Source organism: Mustelus asterias, chromosome 8, assembly GCF_964213995.1.
Source record: "Mustelus asterias chromosome 8, sMusAst1.hap1.1, whole genome shotgun sequence".
NCBI lineage: Eukaryota > Metazoa > Chordata > Chondrichthyes > Carcharhiniformes > Triakidae > Mustelus > Mustelus asterias.
The window spans coordinates 70992204-71017295 of record NC_135808.1 but is presented as its reverse complement, the minus strand read 5'-3'; the positions used below and the strand labels follow the sequence as shown (position 1 = coordinate 71017295).

The 25092-nt window shown below is 40.9% G+C and overlaps 1 protein-coding gene across 3 annotated transcripts in view; it reads left to right on the top strand.

Annotated features, from left to right (window-relative positions):
* The window catches only part of dennd1b (DENN/MADD domain containing 1B), a 296649-nt gene extending 275776 nt beyond the window's left edge, over nt 1–20873 (top strand). For all 3 annotated transcript variants that reach the window (XM_078218144.1, XM_078218142.1, XM_078218143.1), the window contains 3 exons: nt 10895–10968; nt 16051–16267; nt 16815–20873. In XM_078218144.1, coding sequence (XP_078074270.1) covers nt 10895–10968; nt 16051–16267; nt 16815–17360 — 837 coding nt within the window. In that variant the 3' untranslated portion in view covers nt 17361–20873. The remainder of the gene's footprint in view (nt 1–10894; nt 10969–16050; nt 16268–16814) is intronic.
* Nucleotides 20874–25092: the final 4219 nt, after the last annotated feature.

The window sequence follows — 25092 nt, the reverse complement described above, 5'->3', positions numbered from 1 at the left end:
TCTGTTCATTTCCCCAGAACATTGACAGTGAAATACAGCTACGCCAACTCTGCACAGAAACCACGACACTTCTACCAGGTGGACATGAGTTGACCTGTATTAGGAGGGCTACTCGTGCATTCGGAACTCAACATTAGTGCATTGATGATCATGGTCACAATCGCGGCAGAAAAGGCCAGAAACAATCACACTGTCGGTTTGTGACGTACCGCAGCTGTACAGACAGAATCAATGCTGTAAGAAACTTTGGAGGTGTTGCTCTATTACACCTCAGAGAAGATGCAATCCTGTCGATCACCCCTCCCAGTGCGATGTGCACATTTAGAGGAAGCTTAATAGTGATTGGATGAAATGGAGCATAATGTCATTATCCATTACCACACAACTCCATCACATGCATACTGAAAAAAGATGGCACAATTCCGGTCTGCTTCGACCCAAGATGTCTCAAACTCTCTCTAAGTGATACTCACGCAAGGTCCCATCATTAGAGGAATTGTATCTCCAGTTCATTGGAGCAATTGTTTTTTCCACAACTTGAATGCCAAGGAAGGTTGACTCACTTGGCAGAGGGACCTCCTGATCATTACTTTCACACAGGTTTCACATAACCTGGTGTTGTGAGACTTCTTACTGTCATTATTTTCAGCACAGCTATCGCAAGATGCTGCTTTTGCTTTATCTCAGTCACTATCTTTTCCAGCAGCAAATAGAATCATAGAATCTGCAGTGCGGAAGGAGGCCATTTGGCCCATCGAGTCTGCACCGACAACAATCCCACTCCGGTTCCATCCCCATAACCCCACATATTTACCCTTCTAATCCCCCGACACTAAGGGGCAATTTATCATGGCCAATCAACCTAACCCGCACATCTTTGGACGATGGGCGGAAATTGGAGCACCTGGAAGAAACCCACACAGACACGGGGAGAATGTGCAAACTCCACACAAACAGTTACCCGAGGCCAGAATTGAACCCGCGTCCCTGGTGCTGTGAGGCAGCAGTGCTAACCACTGTGCCACAGTGCCCACTCATTGCTCAGAGAGTTGCTGAGGAAGCATGTTTCACTTGTGTGGCAGGAAGAGCATCAACGCCCATTTGAGTCACTTAAACAGGTGGAGGGACATGTGTTCTCCAATACAGCAGCCCAAAAAAGAAGATGGTTCTCGAGGTCAACACATCTCAAAACGAATAAGGGGTGTGCATTATGTAAGAGGGCAAACCAACTGCATTTGACTCAAAGTCTATCACATGGGATACAAGGAGAAGTGGCTAGATGGGTGGAGAACTGGCTTGGCCATAGGAGACAGAGGGTAGTGGTCGAAGGGTCTTTTTCCGGCTGGAGGTCTGTGACCAGTGGTGTTCCGCAGGGCTCTGTACTGGGGCCTCTGCTATTTGTGATATATATAAATGATTTGGAAGAAGGTGTAACTGGTGTAATCAGCAAGTTTGCGGATGACACGAAGATGGCTGGACTTGCGGATAGCGAAGAGCATTGTCGGGCAATCCAGCAGGATATAGATAGGCTGGAAAATTGGGCGGAGAGGTGGCAGATGGAGTTTAATCCGGATAAATGCGAAGTGATGCATTTTGGAAGAAATAATGTAGGGAGGAGTTATACAATAAATGGCAGAGTCATCAGGAGTATAGAAACACAGAGGGACCTCGGTGTGCAAGTCCACAAATCCTTGAAGGTGGCAACAAAGGTGGTGAAGAAGGCATATGGCATGCTTGCCTTTATAGGACGGGGTATAGAGTATAAAAGCTGGAGTCTGATGATGCAGCTGTATAGAACGCTGGTTAGGCCACATTTGGAGTACTGCGTCCAGTTCTGGTCGCCGCACTACCAGAAGGACGTGGAGGCGTTAGAGAGAGTGCAGAGAAGGTTTACCAGGATGTTGCCTGGTATGGAGGGTCTTAGCTATGAGGAGAGATTGGGTAAACTGGGGTTGTTCTCCCTGGAAAGACGGAGAATGAGGGGAGATCTAATAGAGGTGTACAAGATTATGAAGGGTATAGATAGGGTGAACAGTGGGAAGCTTTTTCCCAGGTCGGAGGTGACGATCACGAGGGGTCACGGGCTCAAGGTGAGAGGGGCGAAGTATAACTCAGATATCAGAGGGACGTTTTTTACACAGAGGGTGGTGGGGGCCTGGAATGCGCTGCCAAGTAGGGTGGTGGAGGCAGACACGCTGACATCGTTTAAGACTTACCTGGATAGTCACATGAGCAGCCTGGGAATGGAGGGATACAAACGATTGGTCTAGTTGGACCAAGGAGCGGCACAGGCTTGGAGGGCCGAAGGGCCTGTTTCCTGTGCTGTACTGTTCTTTGTTCTTTAAGTGAAATCCAATTCTTTGAACAAAGAACACAAGTCACTCACCCTGGCATCCGGCATCACCAAGTTCCACACGTACCTAATTGGGAAATGATTAATTCTGGAAAGTGACCACAAGCAATTGGAAATGATCTTGCGTAAGGCACTGACGAGCGCACAACCCACATTACAGTAACTTCTAACAAAATTGCAGCGATATGACTTTGTGGGCCATTCCAAACCGAATAGTAAAATGGTTACTTCAAGCACACTGAGCAGGTTACCAAATTCGGAGGGTGTTTTGCTAGGCCTACAAGATTATGGCAGAGCCATCAAAGTAGAAGATGTACTCGGTGTGCATCTGATGAATTTTGACCAACACAAATGCAACCAACGTCAGGAGGGAACAATGACTGAAGACATTATGGAGAGTTATTGTTGTAGGTTGGCCTGATGCAATACAATTACTAGACATCTTGCAATGTTTTTGGCTGTACAGAGATATTCTAAGTATTTCAAGAGGTGTGAATTTCAAAGAAAAGCAGGCGCTTGTACATATGAAGCACTTTGCCAGGACTTATTGTTGCAGCTACACCCAGGGGCTGCTTTTCTTATTCATGAGATGTGGCTGTTGCTGGCTGGTTCAACATATATTTCTCATCCCTGACTTGTTGGCCATATGGGTGTGCAGTAGATGTGGTGCCTGTATTTAGACCATTATATCAAAAAGGTAATGATGTGTGAAGCATGTCAGAGTTACCAACGCACAATACCTCGGCACCCTCACCAGATTCCATCACACCCTTGGTCCAAAATTGCAGCAGATTTATTCACTCTCCATGGCAACAACTTTCTCCCAGTCACTGGTCACTTCTCCAATTTTCCAATCATCAGACAATTGAAGGATATGCCGAGTGCATCCATAGGAGACAAAATAGGTGCAACATTCAATTTGTTGGGTATACCTGACTAGGAGCCCCAATAATCTGGCAAACGTTTTAAGGACATGTGGTTTATTCCCCTTTTCGCACACATGACTGCCTCACCACACTATCCCAGATCTTGCTGAGCGAGTGGTTCACACTATTAAGGCACTAATTGTCAAGTGCATAGAAACAAAACAAAATCCCTGTGCTGCCATGTTATACTTGAGGATGACCGCTTTGGACATGGGCTTACCATCATCAGAGGGAATCATGTTTGGGAGGTAGGCTAGGACAACGCTGGCAAGCCACCATCTGCCTAAATTCTCAGGAATGAAGGAGAAACTTCTTGAAAACATGAGCAAATGAAGACAACACACGACCAACGTGCGAGTGCGAACTGAGGCTCTGCAGTTCCTCTGCTGGTTCTTGGAGACTGTTAGGGGGAAAAAATCTTCTTTATACACAGTGACCACTTTGAAAATAAGGGCACCTACAAAAACAATGACACCTGAACCCAGTTCCCAATATGTCCATAATTTGCAAGTTTCGTGGTGTTCAATTTTAGATAATCGGAAACAAAAGGCCAAACAACCCCTCGAGCCTGCTCTGCCACTCAGTAAGATCATGGATGATCTGTTACTTGAATTCTTCTCTCCCAGTATTCAAGACACCCATTTTCTGTTAAGATTTGTTCGTAACATGCTAAAATTATGAGCTGTTTTCCCCCATGCAGCGCATTGTGGTACTGAATTAGCTCGCTGGCTGCCATCCAAATTCTTTCAATGGAGCTTAACTTGTATATATGGCTCACTTTCTTTGATTGAAATAAGGAGCTCAACAGTTCAGAAATACGGTAAATGAATTTACAGAATTCATTGTGCTTGTGCAGCATGTTGGCTTATGGAATTCTTTTCTCCCATATTAACTCTCAGTTTGGGAACAAGCCAGCACTGATGATATAGACCCTGGCCTTCAAGATTTTGTTTTGTTCTTCGATTGGTTGAACTGCACAACAATAAAAGGGGTAAATTTTACTTGACTAAAGTAAAGTCTTTGAACATGCAATGTTGCATTGCATAGTGGCTATGCAGCTTCAGGTAAGATATTGTGTAATGGGGAATGTCAACTCAGGTGTCATTTTAATAAACTAGCGAAACAAACCAGATTTTGGATTGCAAAAAGTCAAGTTACCCAGAGGCGAGCTACCCAGGTTTCTAGCAATTCGCCAAATTGCAACGGGTTTTCAAAAGAATATAAACTTCCATGGCTGTTAAAAGTATGAATTCCAGAGAGATGAATATTACTTTGTCACAATCAAATTGACCGCCTAACAGGAAGCAAAGTTATTAAAGCTTGAAATAAAAATGTGGACTGATTATTTTTTGTGTAAAAGGGGTGTTCCTAATCGGCATGCAAATATGTGCTCTTCTCCATCAGTTGCCAAAAGCCAAAAGAAATAATTGCTTCCTTGCTCCTTTTTGAGCGGAGTCAGCAATGTGTGGGCGTGGTTGACCACTTTGGGGGAAGGAAAAAAAAGTCTTGGATTTTTTTTGTGCTTTTGTATTTGTGTGCTGCCGCCGATAATTGCTTGGGTTAGCTGTTTTGTTGTTTGTTTTCTTAACTATAGAACATTGCTGGTGATAACAGATGGCTAGCCTTGGGCTAAATAAACCACAATGGAAGGGCATGGGAGAAGAGGGAGTGCACGCATCTTAATTCTCAAGCCTTGTTAAGGTTTTTGGTGAATAAAGGTGAATGGAAGTTTTTTTTTTGTACATTGCAGCAAACTGACTGAATACATATTCTTTTGGCCGTTGAATTCTCACCTTTGTAATTAATGAGCCAGTCCATGGTGCTTCTGTCTCCCAGGCAAGATGTGTGTGATGCTGGGCATGCAGTAACACGCAACACGCTCTTTGATAAGTGCTCTCTTCTGGATATGAGGGAATTCTCTGGAATCCCATTGTGGCATTGGACGCTTACATTTTTAAAATATAAACAACCAGGAATGAATACCTGTTTTGAAGTAAGAACTCATTAGTGGCGCTGTTTGTTTTCTTAGTTCTTTTGCAAATGACTGGCTTTTTACTAATTGTGCAAAAATGTACAGTTTGTGTTGGAGCAAACAGCATTTCGGAATCATATTTTAGGTGTTATTACCATTGCATTGGGAAAAGAAAGCGGATATAAAACAGAAAATAAAGAATAGTTTGATCACGAGTAGAACATTGATCCATGATGTATATATTGATCCAGACGGACAATTTTAAATATATGTATTTTAGGTGCACGATGGAGTGGTTAGGAAATAGGTAACTATTAGGCAATTGTTAAACCCATACTTATTTTTAGGAGCACTATGTTTAATTAAATTATATGTAAGGTTGGGAAAAAGATACAAAAGTCTGAGGTCATGTACCAACCGACTCAAGAACTGTGTCTTCCCTGTTGCCATCAGACTTTTGAATAGACCCACCTCATATTAAATTGATCTTTCTTTACACCGTGGTTATGACTGTAACACTATGTTCAGCATCCTGTCCTTTCCTTCTCTATGAACAGTATGCTTCGTTTTTATAGCGCGCAAGAAACAATACTTTTCACTGTATAATACATGTGACAATAATAAATTAAAGGTTCATTTGCATCGTGTCAACAGTATTCAAGTTGTGCTGTGGAGTAGTAAGACAGGTGCGATCAGCTATATTCCCTCAATATGTTACCAATTTCAACTGTTCTCTTGGTCGAACAGATGAAGCATTTCTCTTGCTTGTACTGAAAATTACTGTGAACTGTTCCCATGTGTCTCCCAGCAAATTGTTGCAATGTAGTAAACGTGAATGTGCTAAACGTGAAGTTTGATTGCCTGCTCGCTCCATTGTAAGGGACGTGACATCTTCAAGGGGCCACTAAAACATGAAAGAAAATACTAAACAGCTTCTCCCTCCCCAAGTGGAGTGCAAAATACTTCTGTATTCTGCTGTTCCTTGGTGTTGTTGTGGCACTGACTGTAACCTGTATTTGAAGTGTAGGCAGCTTATTTATATCACTGAATAGAGATCGAAGTAAGCATAATGCAAAATGAAAATATTGCCAAAATATTAGAATATTTGCATTTCATAATTTTTCATCTGCTCTTAAAAAGGACAACAACTTACCAGTTGACCTGAGTGGAATATATCCTTTACATCCAGAATATTTTTATCAGAATGCCAAATAACTCGATACATTTGAGGCTGCAGGAAATCCTTGGATCCAATTTGCAATTCATGGTTTTGGGATGGAGACTATCTTGTTTCACTGAGGTATATCTAATCATGAAACTTTGTATGGAATGAAAACAAAAAAAAATCTCAAGTTGCTGCATTTCTACACTTTGAAAAGTTTTTTGAAATTATTCATGAGTGTTTTCCATCTCCACACCCCCTTGTGAGGGTGGTGACGAGGTGCCATCTTGAACGGCTGCAGTATGCATGTTGGAGGCCCTCCCACAGCCCTGTAAAGTAGTGAGTTCCAGGATTTTGACCCAGTGATGATGAGGAACAACAATTTCCCTCAGGATTAGGATGATGTGGGATTTAGAGGTATTCTCTGCTGTTGCTCTTGACTTTTGAGATGGCAGAGGTTGGCGCTTTGGAGATGCTGTTGCAGAATCATCATTGAATCCCTATAGTTCAGAAGAGGCCATTAGGCCCATCAAGTCTGCATCGACTTTCTGACTGAGTATTTTACCCAGCCTTGATGAGTTGCCACAGTGTATCTTGTAGACTTGAAATATTCCAGAAGACTGGATCTCAATCCAGTTTAGCAGGATAGATTGCATTTTATTCCAAAAATAGTGGAATACCTTTTAGCAGGAGGAAGTTAGTTAATTCAAATGTATTTGTCGCATAGAACTCTTAACTCACTAGATTTTTGGTATTAGGCTATTGTTAAATTAGCGGTCTGCATATTTCAAACTACGAAACACTCCAAAGTGATTTGCCTATATGGGGACAGCAGGAAGTGAAGTTTATTTACATATTTCATGCGTATATTAGACAAGTTTGCTAGGTGGACACAGTCTTAAACGAAAACTGAACAACTTTAAGACTTTGAAGTCCGTAATTAATAGAACGTTTTGAAGCTGGAAGTTGGAAAATTGTCTAATTGCCTTTGCTGTGGCTTTTTACCAGAAGGGGTATAGTCTTTAGTTTGAAAAGTGTGATGGTCTAAGTCCAGAATTTTGGAAACCTTGTGAATGGAATGGGACACCTCTTCAGCTGCACCACTCGAAATAGTTTCTGTGAATTACTTCCCCCTATTGATTCTGCCATTTAAAAATGCAGTCATTAAAAATATTGCTTCTGGAAAAAGAAGGATTGTTAACACATGCAGGAGAAACATGCAGTACTGCTGAGAACAAAATGTACAATCAAGTACATGAAAGCTTGTCTTTTCTGGGAAGATCAAAGAGTGCTCATTACTGGTAATTACCTTTGTATTTAAATGAGTAGTTCAAAAATAAAGTATAGACTGATTATTAATACGCTTGATTTTTTTGTACTGTTCAAATGCGGTTTGACAACAAAGACTTTTTATGTGGGCTAAACCTACTGCTACAAAAAGGTTCCTATGTAACAAGTGAAAAATAATTATCAGAAACCTGTCATCTGGCAAAATTAACATTTTAAACTGGTTAGGAAGGTTTCTCATTTTGCGTCAGGAGTATTGCAGAAGGATAGTCATTTCTGGAGAAGTACAGCAACCTACATACCCCAGAAAGATTAATGAGTCTTCTACATTTACAAATCATGTTGCATCTAATTTTCCTCCTGACTTGTCTTCCCCCTTCTTCCCATTGTAGATCGGCTGGGGCAATTGGCTTCCTCTCTCTCTCTTCCCACCCCCTCTTCTATTTTGATCCACATTGTTACTTTTCACTTGAGCTGGACAGCAAGTGTTTGCGATTTGATCATGGGGATTGGGTCCTGAGTCACCTGGTGTTACCATTTGCCCAACCAGCAAGATTCAGTCAGCATAAACATATTCAGCAGCTTGCTCTGTCATAGTGCATTGCCTAATAACGGGGCACATGATCTCATTTGTGATTTCCTCTGGTGGAGGGTATGGGTTGGCTGCTCATTAGAGTTTAAGCATTCGCTGCAGCAAGTGAGCTTATAAAGATATCAAGAACATAGCCTTGACCTTCTTTCTTCACCCACCTGAGATCAGTGAAACTCTAACCCATTTCACAGCTGTACAGATGAAGGCTTGGGGCAAATTGCTTGCCCTGTTGGCCATGGCTGATGCATGTGGAGAGATCTAAAGTGGTAGGTCGAAAAGAAGGGAGTCTCTGTTTATCATATGGGCATGTTTTTAAAAGAGATTTTGCATTGAAAATGTTTGCCATTTGTTGGGAATTCATGATAAGAATGGATAAATGCATTGTTGAATACAACATTGTGCAGCATTTCTTCATATCAGACTGGTACAGGTCTGATTTTTAAAAAAACGCAAAGTGCTGTGAAGTGTTGTACTTGACAGTTAGCATCAGTTTTATTTTTGCTGCTAAGAAGATGGGAAGCAGACGTATTGAAGTTGATCTTGATGACTTGGATACAGTGTGCTTGTGATGGAGCTGAATGCATAATGTGATTTAGGATAAGGAATTTCAAGTTTAAAAGTCAATGGCTCGAAGTGATAATTTTTTAGGGAGAAAGAGCAAAGCATTGAATGATACGAAAATTGAATGCAGCCCCAAACATTACACATGAAAATCTGTCTGGGAGAGCTGAGCCTTCTCCAGTTTAAGACATCATTTTATCAACTGCTGCTGTTTTATTTACACCATAACATTATGCAGTTTGTCTATCCTGTAACTTTCCCTCTGCACCACCTCCCTTTTTACAAGACAGTTCCCTGATGCTGTCGTATATAAGAGCGAAAAGAAAGCAACAACGACGACAAGGTAGAAAGAAAGCATTTTTTTTTCTTTCGTGGGCAGATGGAATCATCTTCCCTTTGACAGGTCCTTACATTCAGCTCTTTAAGTTGCTTTTTCTTTTGTCTCCCAAATTGTGGTACACCAAAGTGGATGTGATAGAATTCCTAACCTCTAATCATCACATTCAGGACTGAAGATGACTGAATGCATGGGTTACTCAATTCCATGGCCCACTTTAAAACTGAAATGGGCATCAATGTAATCTATTGCAATAAATGGCAGGGAAATATTGAGGAGCTGAAACTGTCAAAAGTTCACATAGTTCATCATGACCATTTCACCAGAGACAGGGTAAATAATTTTTGTGACTCATTCCTTGAGATGACACCAATTTAAGTTTGAACTTGATTTGTTTGTCATGATTTACTCAAATTGGAAAAATACACGGCAGGCTCCACCTTTCTCATTTGCTGAAGGTCAGCCTCGCTATTCCACTCACTCACACTTGCATTGTCCAAATGATACCACAGCCACAATGTCTGTCATCTCTTAATTGAGCGAATCTAGTCAGTCTTCACTTTTAATTTAGAAAGAAGTCTCACAACACCAGGTTAAAGTCCAACAGGTTTATTTGGAATCATGAGCTTTTGGCGTGCTGCTCCTTCATCACTCACCTGATGAAGGAGCAACGCTGTGAAAGCTCGTGATTCCAAATAAACCTGTTGGACTTTAACCTGGTGTTGTGAGACTTCTTACTGTGCCCATCCCAGTCCAACATTGGCATCTCCACATCACTTTTAATTAGACTGTAACTGTAATCTTATACTTACGCTTTAGCTAAAGAATATTTGTGTTTTACATGATAGTGTTCTTGTCCCTCTATTTAATGTTGGCTGTGTCAAAGGAAAATTTCCATTATAAAAAAACTAAGTTTTGGATCCATCCGCATCAGATATCCTACCTTAAAGTGTTGTCAGCATATTATATTTAAAAGTCATTTCACATTGGTCCCTTACTGACCTAGAGTGAAAACCTTAAAAGGACCTGGCCATCTGAAAACGTTCACCTACAGTATTTAACCTGAGGGTATTTCTTGGTGGCTTTAGCGACCAAATGTAATATTGTTGCAGCTCAGCTGCAGAATTATACATCAAGCATGCATGCACAGTATAACACACCTATCATTATAAAATCGTGCATCATCAAAATGCTATGAACAATATGCCAGAAGATCTGGCAGTAAATGTAATACTCAACCAACTGAATATCAATGTTTGGTTTATTGGGTGGGCTGCATTGGCATAATAGTAATATCCTGTTTTCCGGCAATTAGTACAAAATGTGACTAATTCCGCATGTAATGTGTTCCAATTTTTAAAAGTATGTATAACAATGTTGCATCACTAATATTTATGCCTTCTGATGCACATAACTTTTCAGGCTTTTAATGTGTGTAAGGTTTCTTCATCGTCACTTTTGTAGATAGCTTCAGTATCAATACCTCCACAGTATAGGATGAGTATTATTTGAATTAGGATAATTGAGTGCCCATATTTTATAGTTGTAAGTGACACATCAACGTTGTAATGTGGCATCAGCTGTCCAGGCTCCCACAAGAAGAGGCCACTTTGATAGGCTGCTGAAATCCATGGAACCAAAAGTAATATAGATGTAAAGAGTGAAACATTGGTAATGAAAATCGCTTTTGTCTCCCTGCCTTAGGTTCGCCCTCAACGGTCATCACATGCTGGTACTGTTTCTTCACTGGATGCTGAAGAGATGGACAGAGCAAGCAAGTAAGGCATCATTTCCATTGTTTCTTTTAGTGTGTCTATTTTACTGGTGAATTATATTTGTTGCTCATTGGATATATAATGTTACTGCACATGCATATAGGATTTCTCCATAATCTATTTCATGCCTTAGGGCACCATTTTCTTTTCAAAAACAGAATCATGGAATCCCTGCGGTGCAAAAGGAGACCATTCCGCCCATCGAGCCTGCACCGATAACAATCCCACCCTGGCCCTATCCCCGTAATCCCACGTTTATCCTGCTAATCCCCCTGACACTAAAGGGCAATTTATCTTGGCCAAACTACCTGACCTGCACATCTTTGTACTTGTTGTACCAAATAGTATATTGATACCAGGATGGTTCTGCAGAAATGATGTAGTTAGATGTCTGCAGACATTGCAGTCAGAATATTAAGATATCTAAACTGTAGATTGTGTACAGTTGTACAGCTGCAGCTTCGTGTAGTATTTTCAATTGCACGTTTTAATTCATCTTGCAGAACTATTTATGACAGTTAAAGTAGACTGGACGCATGTTTGTTAGAAATATTCATTCAATTTGGGGGAAATACAAATCTTATAATTGTTGCAATAACTGGTTATACCTCTGCACTTCATTATATTTTTGTTTTTGGATGAGAGGATCATATTGGATAATGGATGCACGGTATCAGAAATATATGCATCAATACTGACCTCTACTGGTTTCAAGATATCCAACTATATCTGCACTTGGGAAAGGTGTATGCCTTTTTTAAATGTTGACCTGGATTGGCATATTGTGTGTATGTGTTCATCTTTGATAGCTGGATGACAACATAATGCCAATAAGTTCACTCACAATCCTACAAATGAGAGATTTAAAATCACCGCATATTTCATCATTAGTGTTTGTTATTTTCCGATAATCATTTTATGGACTAATCATAGAGCTTATAAAAATGTGGAATGATTCTCTGACTGTGCTCGCTCCAAAACCGGAGAAGCCTACCTGGGGCTCGTGGATCTATGCGTGGTCTGCCCCCTCCGCCTGCTACAATACCTTTGCGGGCGGTACGGGACAATTCCCCCCCCCCCCCCCACCCCCCCCATGGCGTACAATAGCACGTATATTTGACATTCCATTAGCCAAGGACAAAATGATGTCTAGCAGTCTGCCACTCTGATTGGAGTTTAACTGTGCTATTGTTTAGACAAATTGCATGATAACCTTAACCACTGCTCAAAAGCAGTGGATAAATTCCACCTCTTGTCGCTCGTGTTTTGCGTGTTCATTTGAAATACAGCACAAAGTGATAACTTCTGATGAGCAGGCTGAACGAGGACAGGGAAGTCTAGAATTACTGTTGGAGCAGCAAAGTGGGGAAAGCTTCTCATTTCTGTTTTTAAGCAATTCTATACAACAAGTGGGGAAAATAATTATTAAAATCAGTATGAACATGCTACCCATGACATTAAGATCAATGGGCTGAATTATACAGGGTGCACTGGTCCTCACCCCTGGTTTAAAAAGTTAAGTGCGGGGTGAGGGAGAGACTGCCCAGGGGAGGAATGGCTGCCCTGCAGTTAGTTGGCCAATTAATGCCCAATTAGTTGGTCATTAATAGACTGGAGGTGGAATTCTGTTCCTTACGATAGGTAGTCCTACTTCAGGTGGTTGCCAGCCAAGCAGAGTTTGGCAGCTTTTGATGTACCAGTGGGAAAGGTGGCCACTGCTGATATGGCACTTGGCTAGTGAGGAAGCAAGGTACAATGAGTCAGACCTTTGTAAATGTTTGGGGATTGGCAAGGCCGGTTGGGATTTGAGAGGCCGTCGCGGGGGAGGGAAAGCTGGGGGTGGTGGGGGGGGGGGGGGGGGGGGGTGTCCTCCAGTAGAACCATTGTGCAATGAAATAGGATTAATTAATGACCTCATAGTGAAGGCATCTCTTGGTCACAGTGATCATAATATGGCTGAATTTTATGTTCCATTTGAGGGAGAGAAGAGTGGGTCTAAGGCTGGTATTTTAAAATTAATTAATGGCAATTATGAGAGCATAAAGCCAGGGCCAGCAAAAGTGAACTGACAATTTAAGTTAAAGGGTAGAGATGCAGTGGCAGACATTTAAGGGGACATTTCAGAATACATAGATTGGATACATTCCAAAGCGAAAGAAAGATTCCAAGGGGGACCCACCATCTGTGGTTGACTAAAAAGATTGAAGATAGTATCAGACTAAAAGCATATAATTGTCAAAAGATGTGCAGGTTAGGTGGATTGGCCATTCTAAATTGCACTTTAGTGTCCAAGGATGTGTTGGTTCGGTGGATTAGACATGGTAAATGCACAGGGTTACGGGGATAGGGTGGAGGAGAGGGCCTGGGTGGGATGCTCTTTCGGAGGGTTGGTACAGACTCGATGGGCCGAATGGCCTCTTTCAGCACTGTAGGGATTGTGTGAATTGTGCAAAGATGGAGTTACAGATCAAAGATTGGACAGAATATAAAAAAAGCAAAGAATGACCAGATTAATTCAGGGGAATAAATTCCAGTATGAAAGAAAGATGGCTAGAAATAAAGGCAGATAATAAAAGTTTCTATAGATATTTAAAAGAGTTAACAAAGTGAGCGTTTTTCGTATAAGAGGTGAGTTTGGGGAGCCATAATGGAAAATAAAGAGATGGCAGATGAATAGGCATTTTGCATCGGTCTTCATTATGAAGGATCCAAATGAAATCCTAGATATTGGCTGGAAATCAGAGGGAAGCAGTTTCTGAAGAAAATTACTATCACTAGGGAGGTGATACTAAGCAGATTGTTGGAACTGTGAGTTGACAAATCCCTGGATCATGGTGGATTTCAGCCTAGGGTCTTAAAAGAAGTGATCAGTGAGGTAGTTGATGCAAAGCTTTTTATTTTCCAAATTTCATTAGATTCAGAGAAGGTTCCATTAGATTGGAAAATAACTAATGTAATTCCTTTATCCAAAAAGAGTGACAGAAAGATGGAAACTGTAGGCCAGTTAGCTTAACATCATAGGGAAAATGCTGGACACTATTTTTAACGACGTTATAATAAGTACTTAGATAAATTGAGGTAATTAGGCAGCGATAGCATGGATGAATGGTGGGGTAGGCTTGAGTGGCTAAGTGGCTTATTCCTGCTCCTAATTCTTTCATTTGTCACCTCCAAATTGAGGTGTCTTCTCTCCAACTTTTAAAAATTGCAAATTTAAAAATGGGCTCAGCAGCCAGGCCACCATTGTGGACAGGAAACCATCCCACAGGGTAGCAAGTAGCCAGAGCTGTGACCTGTTCTGTGATCTCTGTAGAGACCAACAGCTTTTGAAAATAAATTAAAATTTCCAGTTAATAGCTGAAAGGATGACACAACAAGATCTCTCATTTTTAAGATTTTTACTGTAACAAAAGACTAAACACACTATTGGTTAAACAATATCTTTATAGATAACCTATACTTTAAGCCATACATCAGAACATTCCTCTTTTTCTTTTAGCACAACTAAAAACTGACTTCACAGATATACTTTACACCATCCGTTCAATAGAAATTCAATTCCCCCTGAATCGTGTCTAAGCTGATTCCTGGCTCTTGGTGGTGTATGTCTGTTCTTTTTCTTGCTCAGCTGGGAACTTTTAATCTCGTAACAGTTTTTACAGTGGGTTTTTTGTTGGGGTTTCTTCCTTCACCAAAAGCTAGGTGAATCTTCCAACCTCATTTAAACTCATCATGAGTTCAGTTTTCTCATTACCAGCGTGAGTTCCCATCTGTAATCTTGGATGGTGAACCACAGCACCTTGCTGCCTATCCCTGTTCTCCCTATTGCAGGTCTTTACAGACGTGAGTTTTCATCAATATCTTGGACTCTTCCCCTCTCAAAGCCCATCTCCATGGCAATGTGAATCACAAGAGCCTTGTATTGAGGTGGAAATTCTGTTTCAATATCCTTGAGATCATAACTTTTATTTTGTATATAGATGGACTGTTTAAAACATGGCTGTTAACAACTTGACATTCTCAACACTTTCTGGGATTCTGTGGACTCGCACTCTATCCACTATTTGCACAAGTTGTTGCCATTGCCTGCAAGTGTGAACATCTTGCACCTTCTGCCAGTGAAATATTCTGGGCCCCCTTTAATCTCCAATAGCCCAACATTCAGGCTTGTTGTCAGGTTGACTTCAGAACAGAAGGCTGTCTTCAGGCAGCTAGCCTAGTCCCCCACTCGTGGTGGTGGTTTTGGGGTGGGATCTGCAGTCAGCTTCTAACGTTAGACCTTACCATGATTTACCCTGAATTGAATACTCCTGCTTGTGGACTGTTAGCCCTTTAGGCTGCAAATTCTGCCTCTTGGAAAACTACCCTGGGGCTGGATGGTGTTGGCACATGAAGCAGACTAAGCATATGCTTTTGCCTGTTACTTTTTCCGGAAGAGTTTGCCAGCAGCTGTAGCTTGAGGGGCAGCACTCTGCATCAAGCATGGAGGACCAGGAGACTTTCCTGCCCTTCCTACATGCTGTGGCATATTGGAAGGATTTACATGTTGATAATCATTCTGTTTGACCACTTTCTGATCGCACCTTCCATGGCTGTCAAGTCCTGGAGAGGGACTCGAACCGGGAGTTTTCTGGGTCAGAGGCAGTGCCTACTGCGCCACAAGACTTCCCCATGTTTCTCTTAGCAGTGACCCCCTTCCATTTCTAACATACTTTTTAAAATGGGTAAATGTGTTTTAATGCCTTACAAATACTTGAATTTCATGTTTGCAGTTCCCACATTATATCTTGAATAAAACTGCCCTATCTTTATCGCCGAGGTACAATAGCTAATAGAAGTAGTTTAAGTTATTTGATCTGTGCATCATTTAACTTTTCTGCTCTCTGCTCTGAAGCATAAATTATCCAGTTCCAAGTAACTTACTTCAGACATTTTGAAGCGCGTCACAACATAATTTTTGTAAAAGTTTCAGCTTTCAATTAATCTTTCAAATGTTTTAGTAAATGGCTGCTTTTATTAATGCATGGCGAGCAGAATAAGTGTGCCTTCAATCTGAAGGAACTAAGCAGTATTCATATTTCTCAGGATATCTTCTGAAGACAGTGGAGAAGTCTATGCCTATATTGATGACAGTGATGATTCGGAGCAGACTGAACTGGAGTCACAATCTTCAGGTCAGATGGACCTGCTGGGAGAGATCCTTGATACCCTCAGCACGCACAGTTCAGATCAAGGAAAGCTATGTGGTGCTAAAAGTCTGGATTTCTTCAAATCAATGGATGATATCAGTTACAAAGTTGTGGTGAGTACTCTGCATTGCACTTCTAAGATCACGGTAGTGCACCAAGTTTAAAAAATCAAAGCAAAAGTGACTCTCAAGCTCACTCATGCATGTAATTTTAAAAAAATCATCTCAGGCAAGGTACCAATCGGGCTTTCCTTGAAGTTCGTCAGTTTAATGCAGTTAGTTTGTGGGAATCAATTGTTTTATTTAATCTTTTCAAATGTACACTGGTGCATGGCCAAGGAATACCACTGGTGTAACCACTGTTGTAATCAATGGTGGCATCTGTCTTCTGATTCTCATCCTTCCCCAACACGCAATGCTGTCGCGAACTAATTTGGGAAGAAAATATTACAAAAAAGTCAAAAGTATTGGTTTGCCTCGTTTAAATCTTGAGGATTTCGAAAATGTTAACTAATGAAAGATGATACAAGAACTAGCTGTTTTGTACAGGAGATTTAATATCAGATTTAACTGCCTTTCAGACTTGACAATATATTATTCTTTTTATTTACCATTATAGTTTTGGGAGATCTGACGCTGAATATTTCTCTTATTTTGTTAGAGGAAGTCCAATACTCCAAGTGAGGGAAACCTGGCCAAATTTGATGAATATAATGGCGATCATCTGAGTTGGCACCTGGGACAAGATGACAGCGTTGTCCATAGAAAGCCCCTTCCCCCGTCTCCCAGAAAATCATTCTATTTTACTGAATGTCCGGTTAGTTTTGAAGCACCATCCTGTGACAGCTCCAGTGTGTTCGTTGACGAGTTGACAACTTTTCCGAAGCTCAATAGTGACTCATCTTTTAAAACTTCTGTGGCAACCACTGCTTCCAGCCAAAAATCAAAGCAGGAGAACAAAATTTCAGCTAAACTAAAGGAGGCAGAACGAACACTAACCAGTGAAGAAGGTACCTACGACGAGCAGTGTCAAAATACAACAAAATACCCATCAGTTTTAATCCCTTGGGAGAAAGAAGACGTTGAGGCTGAATTGATACAGCCCACAAGTGAAATAGACCTACTCAAAGAGATTGACTGTTTATGTTCCAGATTTGAAACCAGTCGTATTGTTTCTAGTATTGATGCTTCCACTACCAACACTTAAAACGAAGTGTGAAAGTGCAGCAATATTTTAAGCTGGGATCAATTAAAGTAACTATTTGAGAAACTGTAAGATTGAGTGTGAGACTGCAGGAACAGGAGGATTCCTTGAGCATTTTTAAAGTGCAGATGAAGTAAAGATGCTCTGCTTTGTAGGTATTATGCAAAATCAAATGTAGATTTTTCTCTCAAACTTAAACCTTAACACACTGCTAAAATGGACTGTTGAAATAATTTCTGATTTATACACTTGGGATAAACATTTGACTACAAATTGTTGCGAGGTAGAATTTAAAAGAGCCAGCAATCAGGAATGCATGCACACAACAGAAGCCATTTCAATTTAAGTTGTAGTCAGGTGAAAAATGATTAATTTTAAGTCTGAGAGGCAACGGACAGACTGACGTTTCGACATCACAGTGGGAGACTGCGATTTCCCTTTCAGAGTCAATGCGATTCCTCTGCATCATTCCAACCAGATCAGGCTAACAAGGCAAATGCCTTGCGATTTTTAAATTGTGTTGCATGCGATATATAAAATAAGCTTGTATAGTGTCGAGTGGATGAGGTGGGATTGTCTGAGTTTGCAAGCATTTGAGGAGGGAACAATGGTCATTTGTCTCTGCAATTCCTTACATTTCAAGTCCTCCTCAACATCACTCCCCCACCCCCAAAACCCCGTTTCATTTTAATAAATCTACAAGCTGGTTACTCTGACTTATTTAAATACTCCACTCACATTTTATCTATGTTTTTCATGTTTTAAATGAAATATGCAGTAAGTTAATGCCAAATAATCAAAGGTACTGCCTTAAAAAATACAGAAATCATTGTCTTCTGAAATCATCATGTAGCATCTTTCTGAATTTCTTCGTACTGCTGTTTGGAAGTGTTACGGAATTAGATACTTTAATGTTTAAAAAGTGTAAACCTGAAAATGCTTGAAATCCATTCATTTGGCAATAATTATCAGGAATGACAATGCAAACTATGGTTAGCAAAGGGAGAAAGAAAAAATCTCCTACGGAGATAATGCTGCATTTTATGTAATCAGCAATCTGTTGGTACCAATGAGTATTCAATCCATGTCTTCCCGAAATAAGTTTAATTGTGTTTGTTCCCTCAAAACCATTAATGATGGCTCACTTGAAACCCCTCTCGAGTTATATTTTAGCAACAAAACAGTTTTTACAAGACATGCAATTGGCTTTCTTGAGACTTCTGTTAAGAGTTTTGGTCGACAAAATACAGTTGTTAACATTTTGATATGGATTTTAAGTGTTGTCAATTTTCTATGTACTCTTGGTGTCAAGTGTTTTTTTGTAATGAACAAATGTGCACAAATGCTGTAAATGTTAATAGTCAAATATTGCTGTGTTTTTAGAATGTGACTGTAATAGGACTGGTGTAAAGTAAATGGCAACTAACGCTGGGACATAAGGGGGAAGAAGAACATGCTGTTGGTACTCCTGTTTCATTAATGGTACTTCAATGTATGCAAACAGGATAAATAAATATCGGAATAGATGGCAACATACAGAAATCAGATGATTCCAGTAACGTGCTACACTAATGTTTAATACTTTTAAATCTGTAGATAACATTTGGTTACTTGATGACTAATTTCAATCAGACACCATCTTGCACTCTGTTACTGGGGACATGCAGGATGTCTTTTGGTCTTCTGTTCCTCTGTCCTAATTGTTTTTTCTTAACTGGATGTTATTCAAGGACTCTGTTAATTTTCAGAAATACATGTAATTATTTCCAATGTTTTTAGGCATTTACAATACTTGAAACATCGCTGTGGCAAAGGCTGGAACATGTGCCTTATTGGAAACAAATAATTGATGCAGAATTTTATCTTGGGAATAATAACGTATTGATCAGAAACTAAGGATGTAATGTGCATGAAAAGATGGCACATGCACTGACATATCAAAGTGCAATATTGCTGTCACATTACATAGGCTGTATATCAAAACAGAAAAGTCATCAGGATGATCCTATTTGATATACCTCAGACTTCCCAAAAACTCAAACAGATCTGAGTTTTTGTTTTAAATGCTCTCTCATCAATCCAACCTACTCTTATTGTTGTCTTTGGTTTAGATATCGAAAATAATTTAAAATGCAGCCTCTTTCAGCACCTAGAAAGCATGTTGTCTTTTTTTATTATAACTTTGTGCAATATGAATTCTATTGACAAATTGTTTGTATTCAAGATGCTACTTTTGAGTTCGGTTTTTGCACCAAGTTTTTTTTTGACAAAGTTTAATCTGAGGTACAGAGAAGCACCTAAATTGCTTATAGTTTGAGTTAACCATAGAAACTTGCTCCATGTCAGTCAAGAGGCCAGTTTAAATAACGGCCGCTGTGGAATTCGTTATCTCTTGAATTATTCTTTTTTTCTTTTCCCATCTCTACCTTCAAAATTTTATTGATAGTCCACCCTCTTTTTGCAGCTACACTTGAATTTAAATTTCATATCACTTTCATTGTTTAGAATGCACTTTTTCCAACAATAATATGTTGTGAAAGGTAGAACAGCCTATATCTTGTGCTGTTTTTACCTGCTAATTTTTAAAAGTAAATGTTGCCCATTGCTAATGTTGTCCAAATTTTAAAAATGTAGATGTGCATTTCATCCTATAAATTACTTGCATGTCTCATTTATGTAAATGTTTATCTAATTGTATAGTGAAGCATCGAGTTAATACACTTCTCCAAAAATCTACAGCAACCAGGTCAACTGTTATCTAAGTTGTCCTAACCTGTCCAAATGTTGTAAATAACATCCAGTTTGTTGCTTAGACTCCATTCTATATGAGTGCTGTTTAACTGTATATCCCAGCTGAGTCTGCCCTCTTTTTTTGGTACAACTTGTCTTTTTGTTTGTTTTCAAAGTCTAATGAAAAGGCTATTAATTTGACTTGTAAAGCACCAAGTCACTGTTGAGACAAATCATCTGTAGAACTACTGTTGGTGCCAGTTTTAGTTTCAGCATTCCGAAGGGAGGCTTATTTGTTGAAGCCATCCATTTTTATCCAGATGAACACAATAAAAGTTCTATTACACAGCATCTTAGCCTATCAGTGGAGTTACCTCCCTGTGTGATTCACAAATGTACTGCAAGAAAATTGGACTTGCAGCTTATCAGTTGAATGTGCATTTCCAAATTGCCCAGGTTTTAATGTACAAGCTGCAGGTTTGTTGGAGGATATATTGCATTTTTTTACAAAACATTTTTATGAGAATTGTGTGAACACCGTACCAATTCAGAATATATCTGTTTAGAATGAAACCCAGTGACCATTTCACCACAGCGGGTATATTTGGCAACACCAGTTGGGATACTTGCTGTCTTTGGCTCATCTGTTCTTTAAATGGTTCTCCAATCTGCTGTATAATATTAAGAGAAATTGTACAAAATTGGCTGAATGAAGTTGTTCTTCAGGCTTTGCAGAGCTGTGCTTTGCCTTTGCCAAACAATAAATTTTCAATTTTATGTTGCAAAGTTTTGTTCAATCCGTTTCTTTTAAATACTTGCAAGGAATAGATATTTTGGTGTTTCAACTATGCGACCATTGCTGTGAATGCCATAGTAATGTGATTCAAACAAAAAGGTGATTATTGCAAATGTCTGCAGTTATTTAGGTGTGTTCCAGAAAACCTCGGTGCAAAATTAACTCATCAATTTAGTTCAGAACAGCAATTCAACTTCACTATAAAATCAATGAAGTTAGATTCTATTCATAAAAAGTAAATTCCAGCGGGGAGAAGCTATCTGGAATATTGTTGAGGACAAATTAGTTAGAACGCTAGCCTTGTCAGAACGGTGAACTCTCACATCCATATCTATCTGAGATAATGGGCGGGGGGTTTGTCCAAAACCTGTTGAACATATTTTCACTTCAGTGCAAGAATGATTTCCATTGACTGTGCCCACCAGGGTGTGTTGTTATTTGGCCAATGTAGCTGTCATTATCTTCCATGCCAAGTGGATGGGTTTTCATTTGAAATGTAGCTTTGATTGCCGGCACAGTGATTAGCACTGCTGCCTCACAGCGCCAGGGATCCAGGTTCGATTCCCAGCTTGGGTCACTCTGTGTGGAGTCTGCACATTCTCCCCGTGCCTGCGTCGGTTTCCTCCGGGTGCTCCGGTTTCTTCCCACAGTCCGAATGACATGCTGGTTAGATGCATTGGCCATGCTAAATTCTCCCTCAGTGTACCCAAACAGGCGCTGGAGTGTGGCGACTCGGGGATTTTCACAGTAACTTCATTGCAGTGTTGACGTAAGCCCACTTGCGACACTAATAAATAAACTTTAAACTTAGCTTGCTGAACCAATCCTTGATGTTGCAGAGCGAAAGGAAGGGTAAGAGGTCAAGTTTCTGTCTTCCTCCCTGAGAAAAGGCTGACTGTGATGTGAGTACCAGTCACTCGAAAGATTGCTGACTTGATGATATGTGCCTATGAGAATAGACAAATTGCAAAATCCACTACTTAGCATGGCACCATGACGGACAGGAAATGGATAGCTTTGCTGTAAGAGCTTCATTCATGTGGGGCTATAACTTCTGGGTTCTGGGCATCTGCCCTACACAGACTGAAGCCGGGCAAGAAAGGATTGGCTTGAATTCCAGGTATGAAGGTAGGAGCAGAGTTTGTTTATTTATTTATTTAAGGGATGTGGGCATCATTGGCTGGGCCAACAGTTATTACCCTTGTGAAGGCAGTGCTGAGCTCTGTCTTGAACAACTGCAGTTCATGTCATGTAGGTACTCCTACAGTGCTGTTAGGGATGGAGTTCCAGGATTTTGACTCAGTGATAGTGAAGGAACAGCAATACATCTCCATGCCAGGATGGTGAGTGACTTGGAGTGGAGCTTCAAGATGCTGGTGTTCCCATGTATTTGCTGCTCTTGTCCTTCGAGATGGTAGTGGTCATTGACTTGGAAGGTGCTGTCTAAGGAGCCTCGGTGAGTTCCTGCAGTGCATTCTGGTAGATGGTACACATTGCTGCCAAGTGAGGGAGTGAATGTTTGTTGATGGGGTACAAATCAAGCAGCCTGAATATTGTTGATCTTCCTGAGTGTTATTGGAGCTGCACTCTTCCAGGCAAGTGGAAAATATTTCATCACATTCTTGTGCGCGTTAGTTTGGGTGACGCTTTGCAAAGTCAGGAGGTGAGTTCCTCACCACAGGATTCCCAACCTCTGACAGTATTTATATAGTTAATCCAGTTAAGTTTCTGGTCAATGGTAACCCCACAGGATGGTGATAGTGTGGATTCAGCAATGGTAATGCCATTGAATGTCAAGGTGCGATGGCTGGATTTTCTCGGAGTTACTCATTACCTGGCACTTGTGTTATTTGCCACGTGTCAACCCAAGCCTGGATATTGTCTCGGTCTTGCTGCATTTGTCCATGAATCATAGAGATCAGAAACCCTACAGTGCAGAAGGAGGCCATTTGGCCCATTGAGTCTGCACTGACAACAATCCCACCCAGACCCTATCCCCATAACACCACATATTTACCCAGCTAATCCCTGTAACCTAGGCATCCCAGGAAACTAAGGGGCAATTTAGCACGGCCAATCAACCTAACCCGCACATCTTTGGACTGTGGGAGGAAACCCACGCAGACACTGGAAGAATGTGCAAACTCCGCACAGACAGTGACCCAAGCCAGGAATCGAGCCCAGGTCCCTGGAGCTGTGAGGCAGCGGTGCTAATCACTGTGCCACCGAGCCACCCTTCTTCCGATACTGGACTTCAGTATCTGAGGAGTTATAAATGGTGCTGAAAACTGCAATTATCAGTGAACATACCCACTTCTAATCTTTTGTTGGAGGGAAGGTCATTGACAAAACAGCTGCAAATGTTTGGATCTAGGACACAGCCCAAAGGAACTCCTGCAGTGACGGACAGGCTCTGAGATGAGTGAACTCCAACCACCACAGCCATCTTTCTTTGTGCAGGGTATGCCTCCAACCACCAGAGGGCTTTTCCCCCAATTCCCATTGACTCCAGATTTGCTGGAGCTCCTCAATGCCACACTCGGTCAAATGCAGCTTTGATGTCAAGAACAGTCACTCTCACCTCTTCAGTTCTTTTATTCATGTTTACACCAAGGTTGTAATGAGGTCAGGAGCTGAGTGGCCCTGGTGGAACCCAAACTAGGCAAACTCAGTGAGTAGATTACTGCTAAGCAAGCACTCAATAGCACTGTTGATGAGCCTTTCCATCACTTTACTTGAGTAGTCTATGATCAAGAGTAGATTGTTGGGGCAGAAAGTGGCCGGTTTGGATTTGTTCTTTTGCGTACAGGACATATCTGTGAAATTTTCAACATTGTTGGGTAGATGCCAGTGTTGTAGCTGTACTGGAACAGCTTGGCTAGGGACAATCTGATTCTGATTGCCACTCTGTGAAAGGTAAGGTCCATATTGCTAGATAAACCAGGTTGCTTATTTATGAGATCTCACCTCGCCTTCTAAAAGATGGAAGAAATGCATATGATAGTACGTTCAAAATCACACCAGTAATCTTCCATGAATGCTTTCGGATTATACTCTTGAAATCACAGGAACCGAGGTCTCTTGGGGAAGCAGTTGGTGCAGTGGAGTCTGAGAGAATATTCTGAAAGATCTGTCACTTATTACAGACCCCTTGACATGCAGAGAAATGGACCTGATCTATGACGAAGTTGACCTAAAGCAGGGAAGAAACAGGGCCAGAATACTGTTCCTACGCAAGATTACAACTAGAAATAAAACATCACACAAGCTTCTGACATTCATCAGGCTTCAGTGTGCATGCAAGGACTTTAAAACCACACGTTTTTTAAAAAACTCAGCGATGACTAGTAGTTGAGATTTGCAATGTTTCACAAGCAGGGCTGCTGAAGCATGGAGTAGACACTAAAAGGTTCCTGAGCGTGCTTCAGCAATGGAAATTTGTGAATTACCCATTGCCATCCCAAGCTGTCTGAACATTAAAAATTGAACTGCTGCTTGAGGACATTTGTGTATCTGCAGTTGAATTTAAATTTCACCCAATGTAAGTAAACTGTGTACTACTTGGTAAATTGTACTGCAGCTTTCAGTCTCTAATTGGGTAATTGAAGGGTAATTTACATGGATTTGTCGTAGATGGCTTTTGGAATATTTGATCATATCACGCTGCACACTCTAATCTTTCTGCACAAATACCGATCGAGCATCTTTAAAGGAGCAAATTGACACAGCATCAACTGTTTAGTGTATGTTCCACATGAATGCAATTCAAATCTTGATCTTGTCAATTCTGAGTAAAACCTTTTCAATTGCTGTGATCCCCTTGTCAGTCAAAATGTTCATTACATGGCTGAATTTTCCTGTGGGTTTTGGGACCCCAATATCAGGACTAAATGTGAGTCCTGAGCCCACACTTGCCAGCACTACAATCTACCAGGAAGCAGTCTCCGAACTGGCAACCTCTGTATTGGCTGACCTATTATGGACAGCGAGCTGGCTGCTGATACTGCAGGTCCATGCGGAAGGCCCACAGCTCTGGAGCCAAGGCAGCCCCTCTAGGAGAGGTGGTTGCTTCTGAGGCAGGTGAGGTCCTCAAGGGTGCCTCAGCATGGAGGTGCTTTCGCTGGCCAATGTCGAAGGGCTGCACTGAAGACTCTCAAAGTCAGTAGGGCCATCAGGCTAAGAGAGTAAATCCTTCTGCCAGCTTATTCC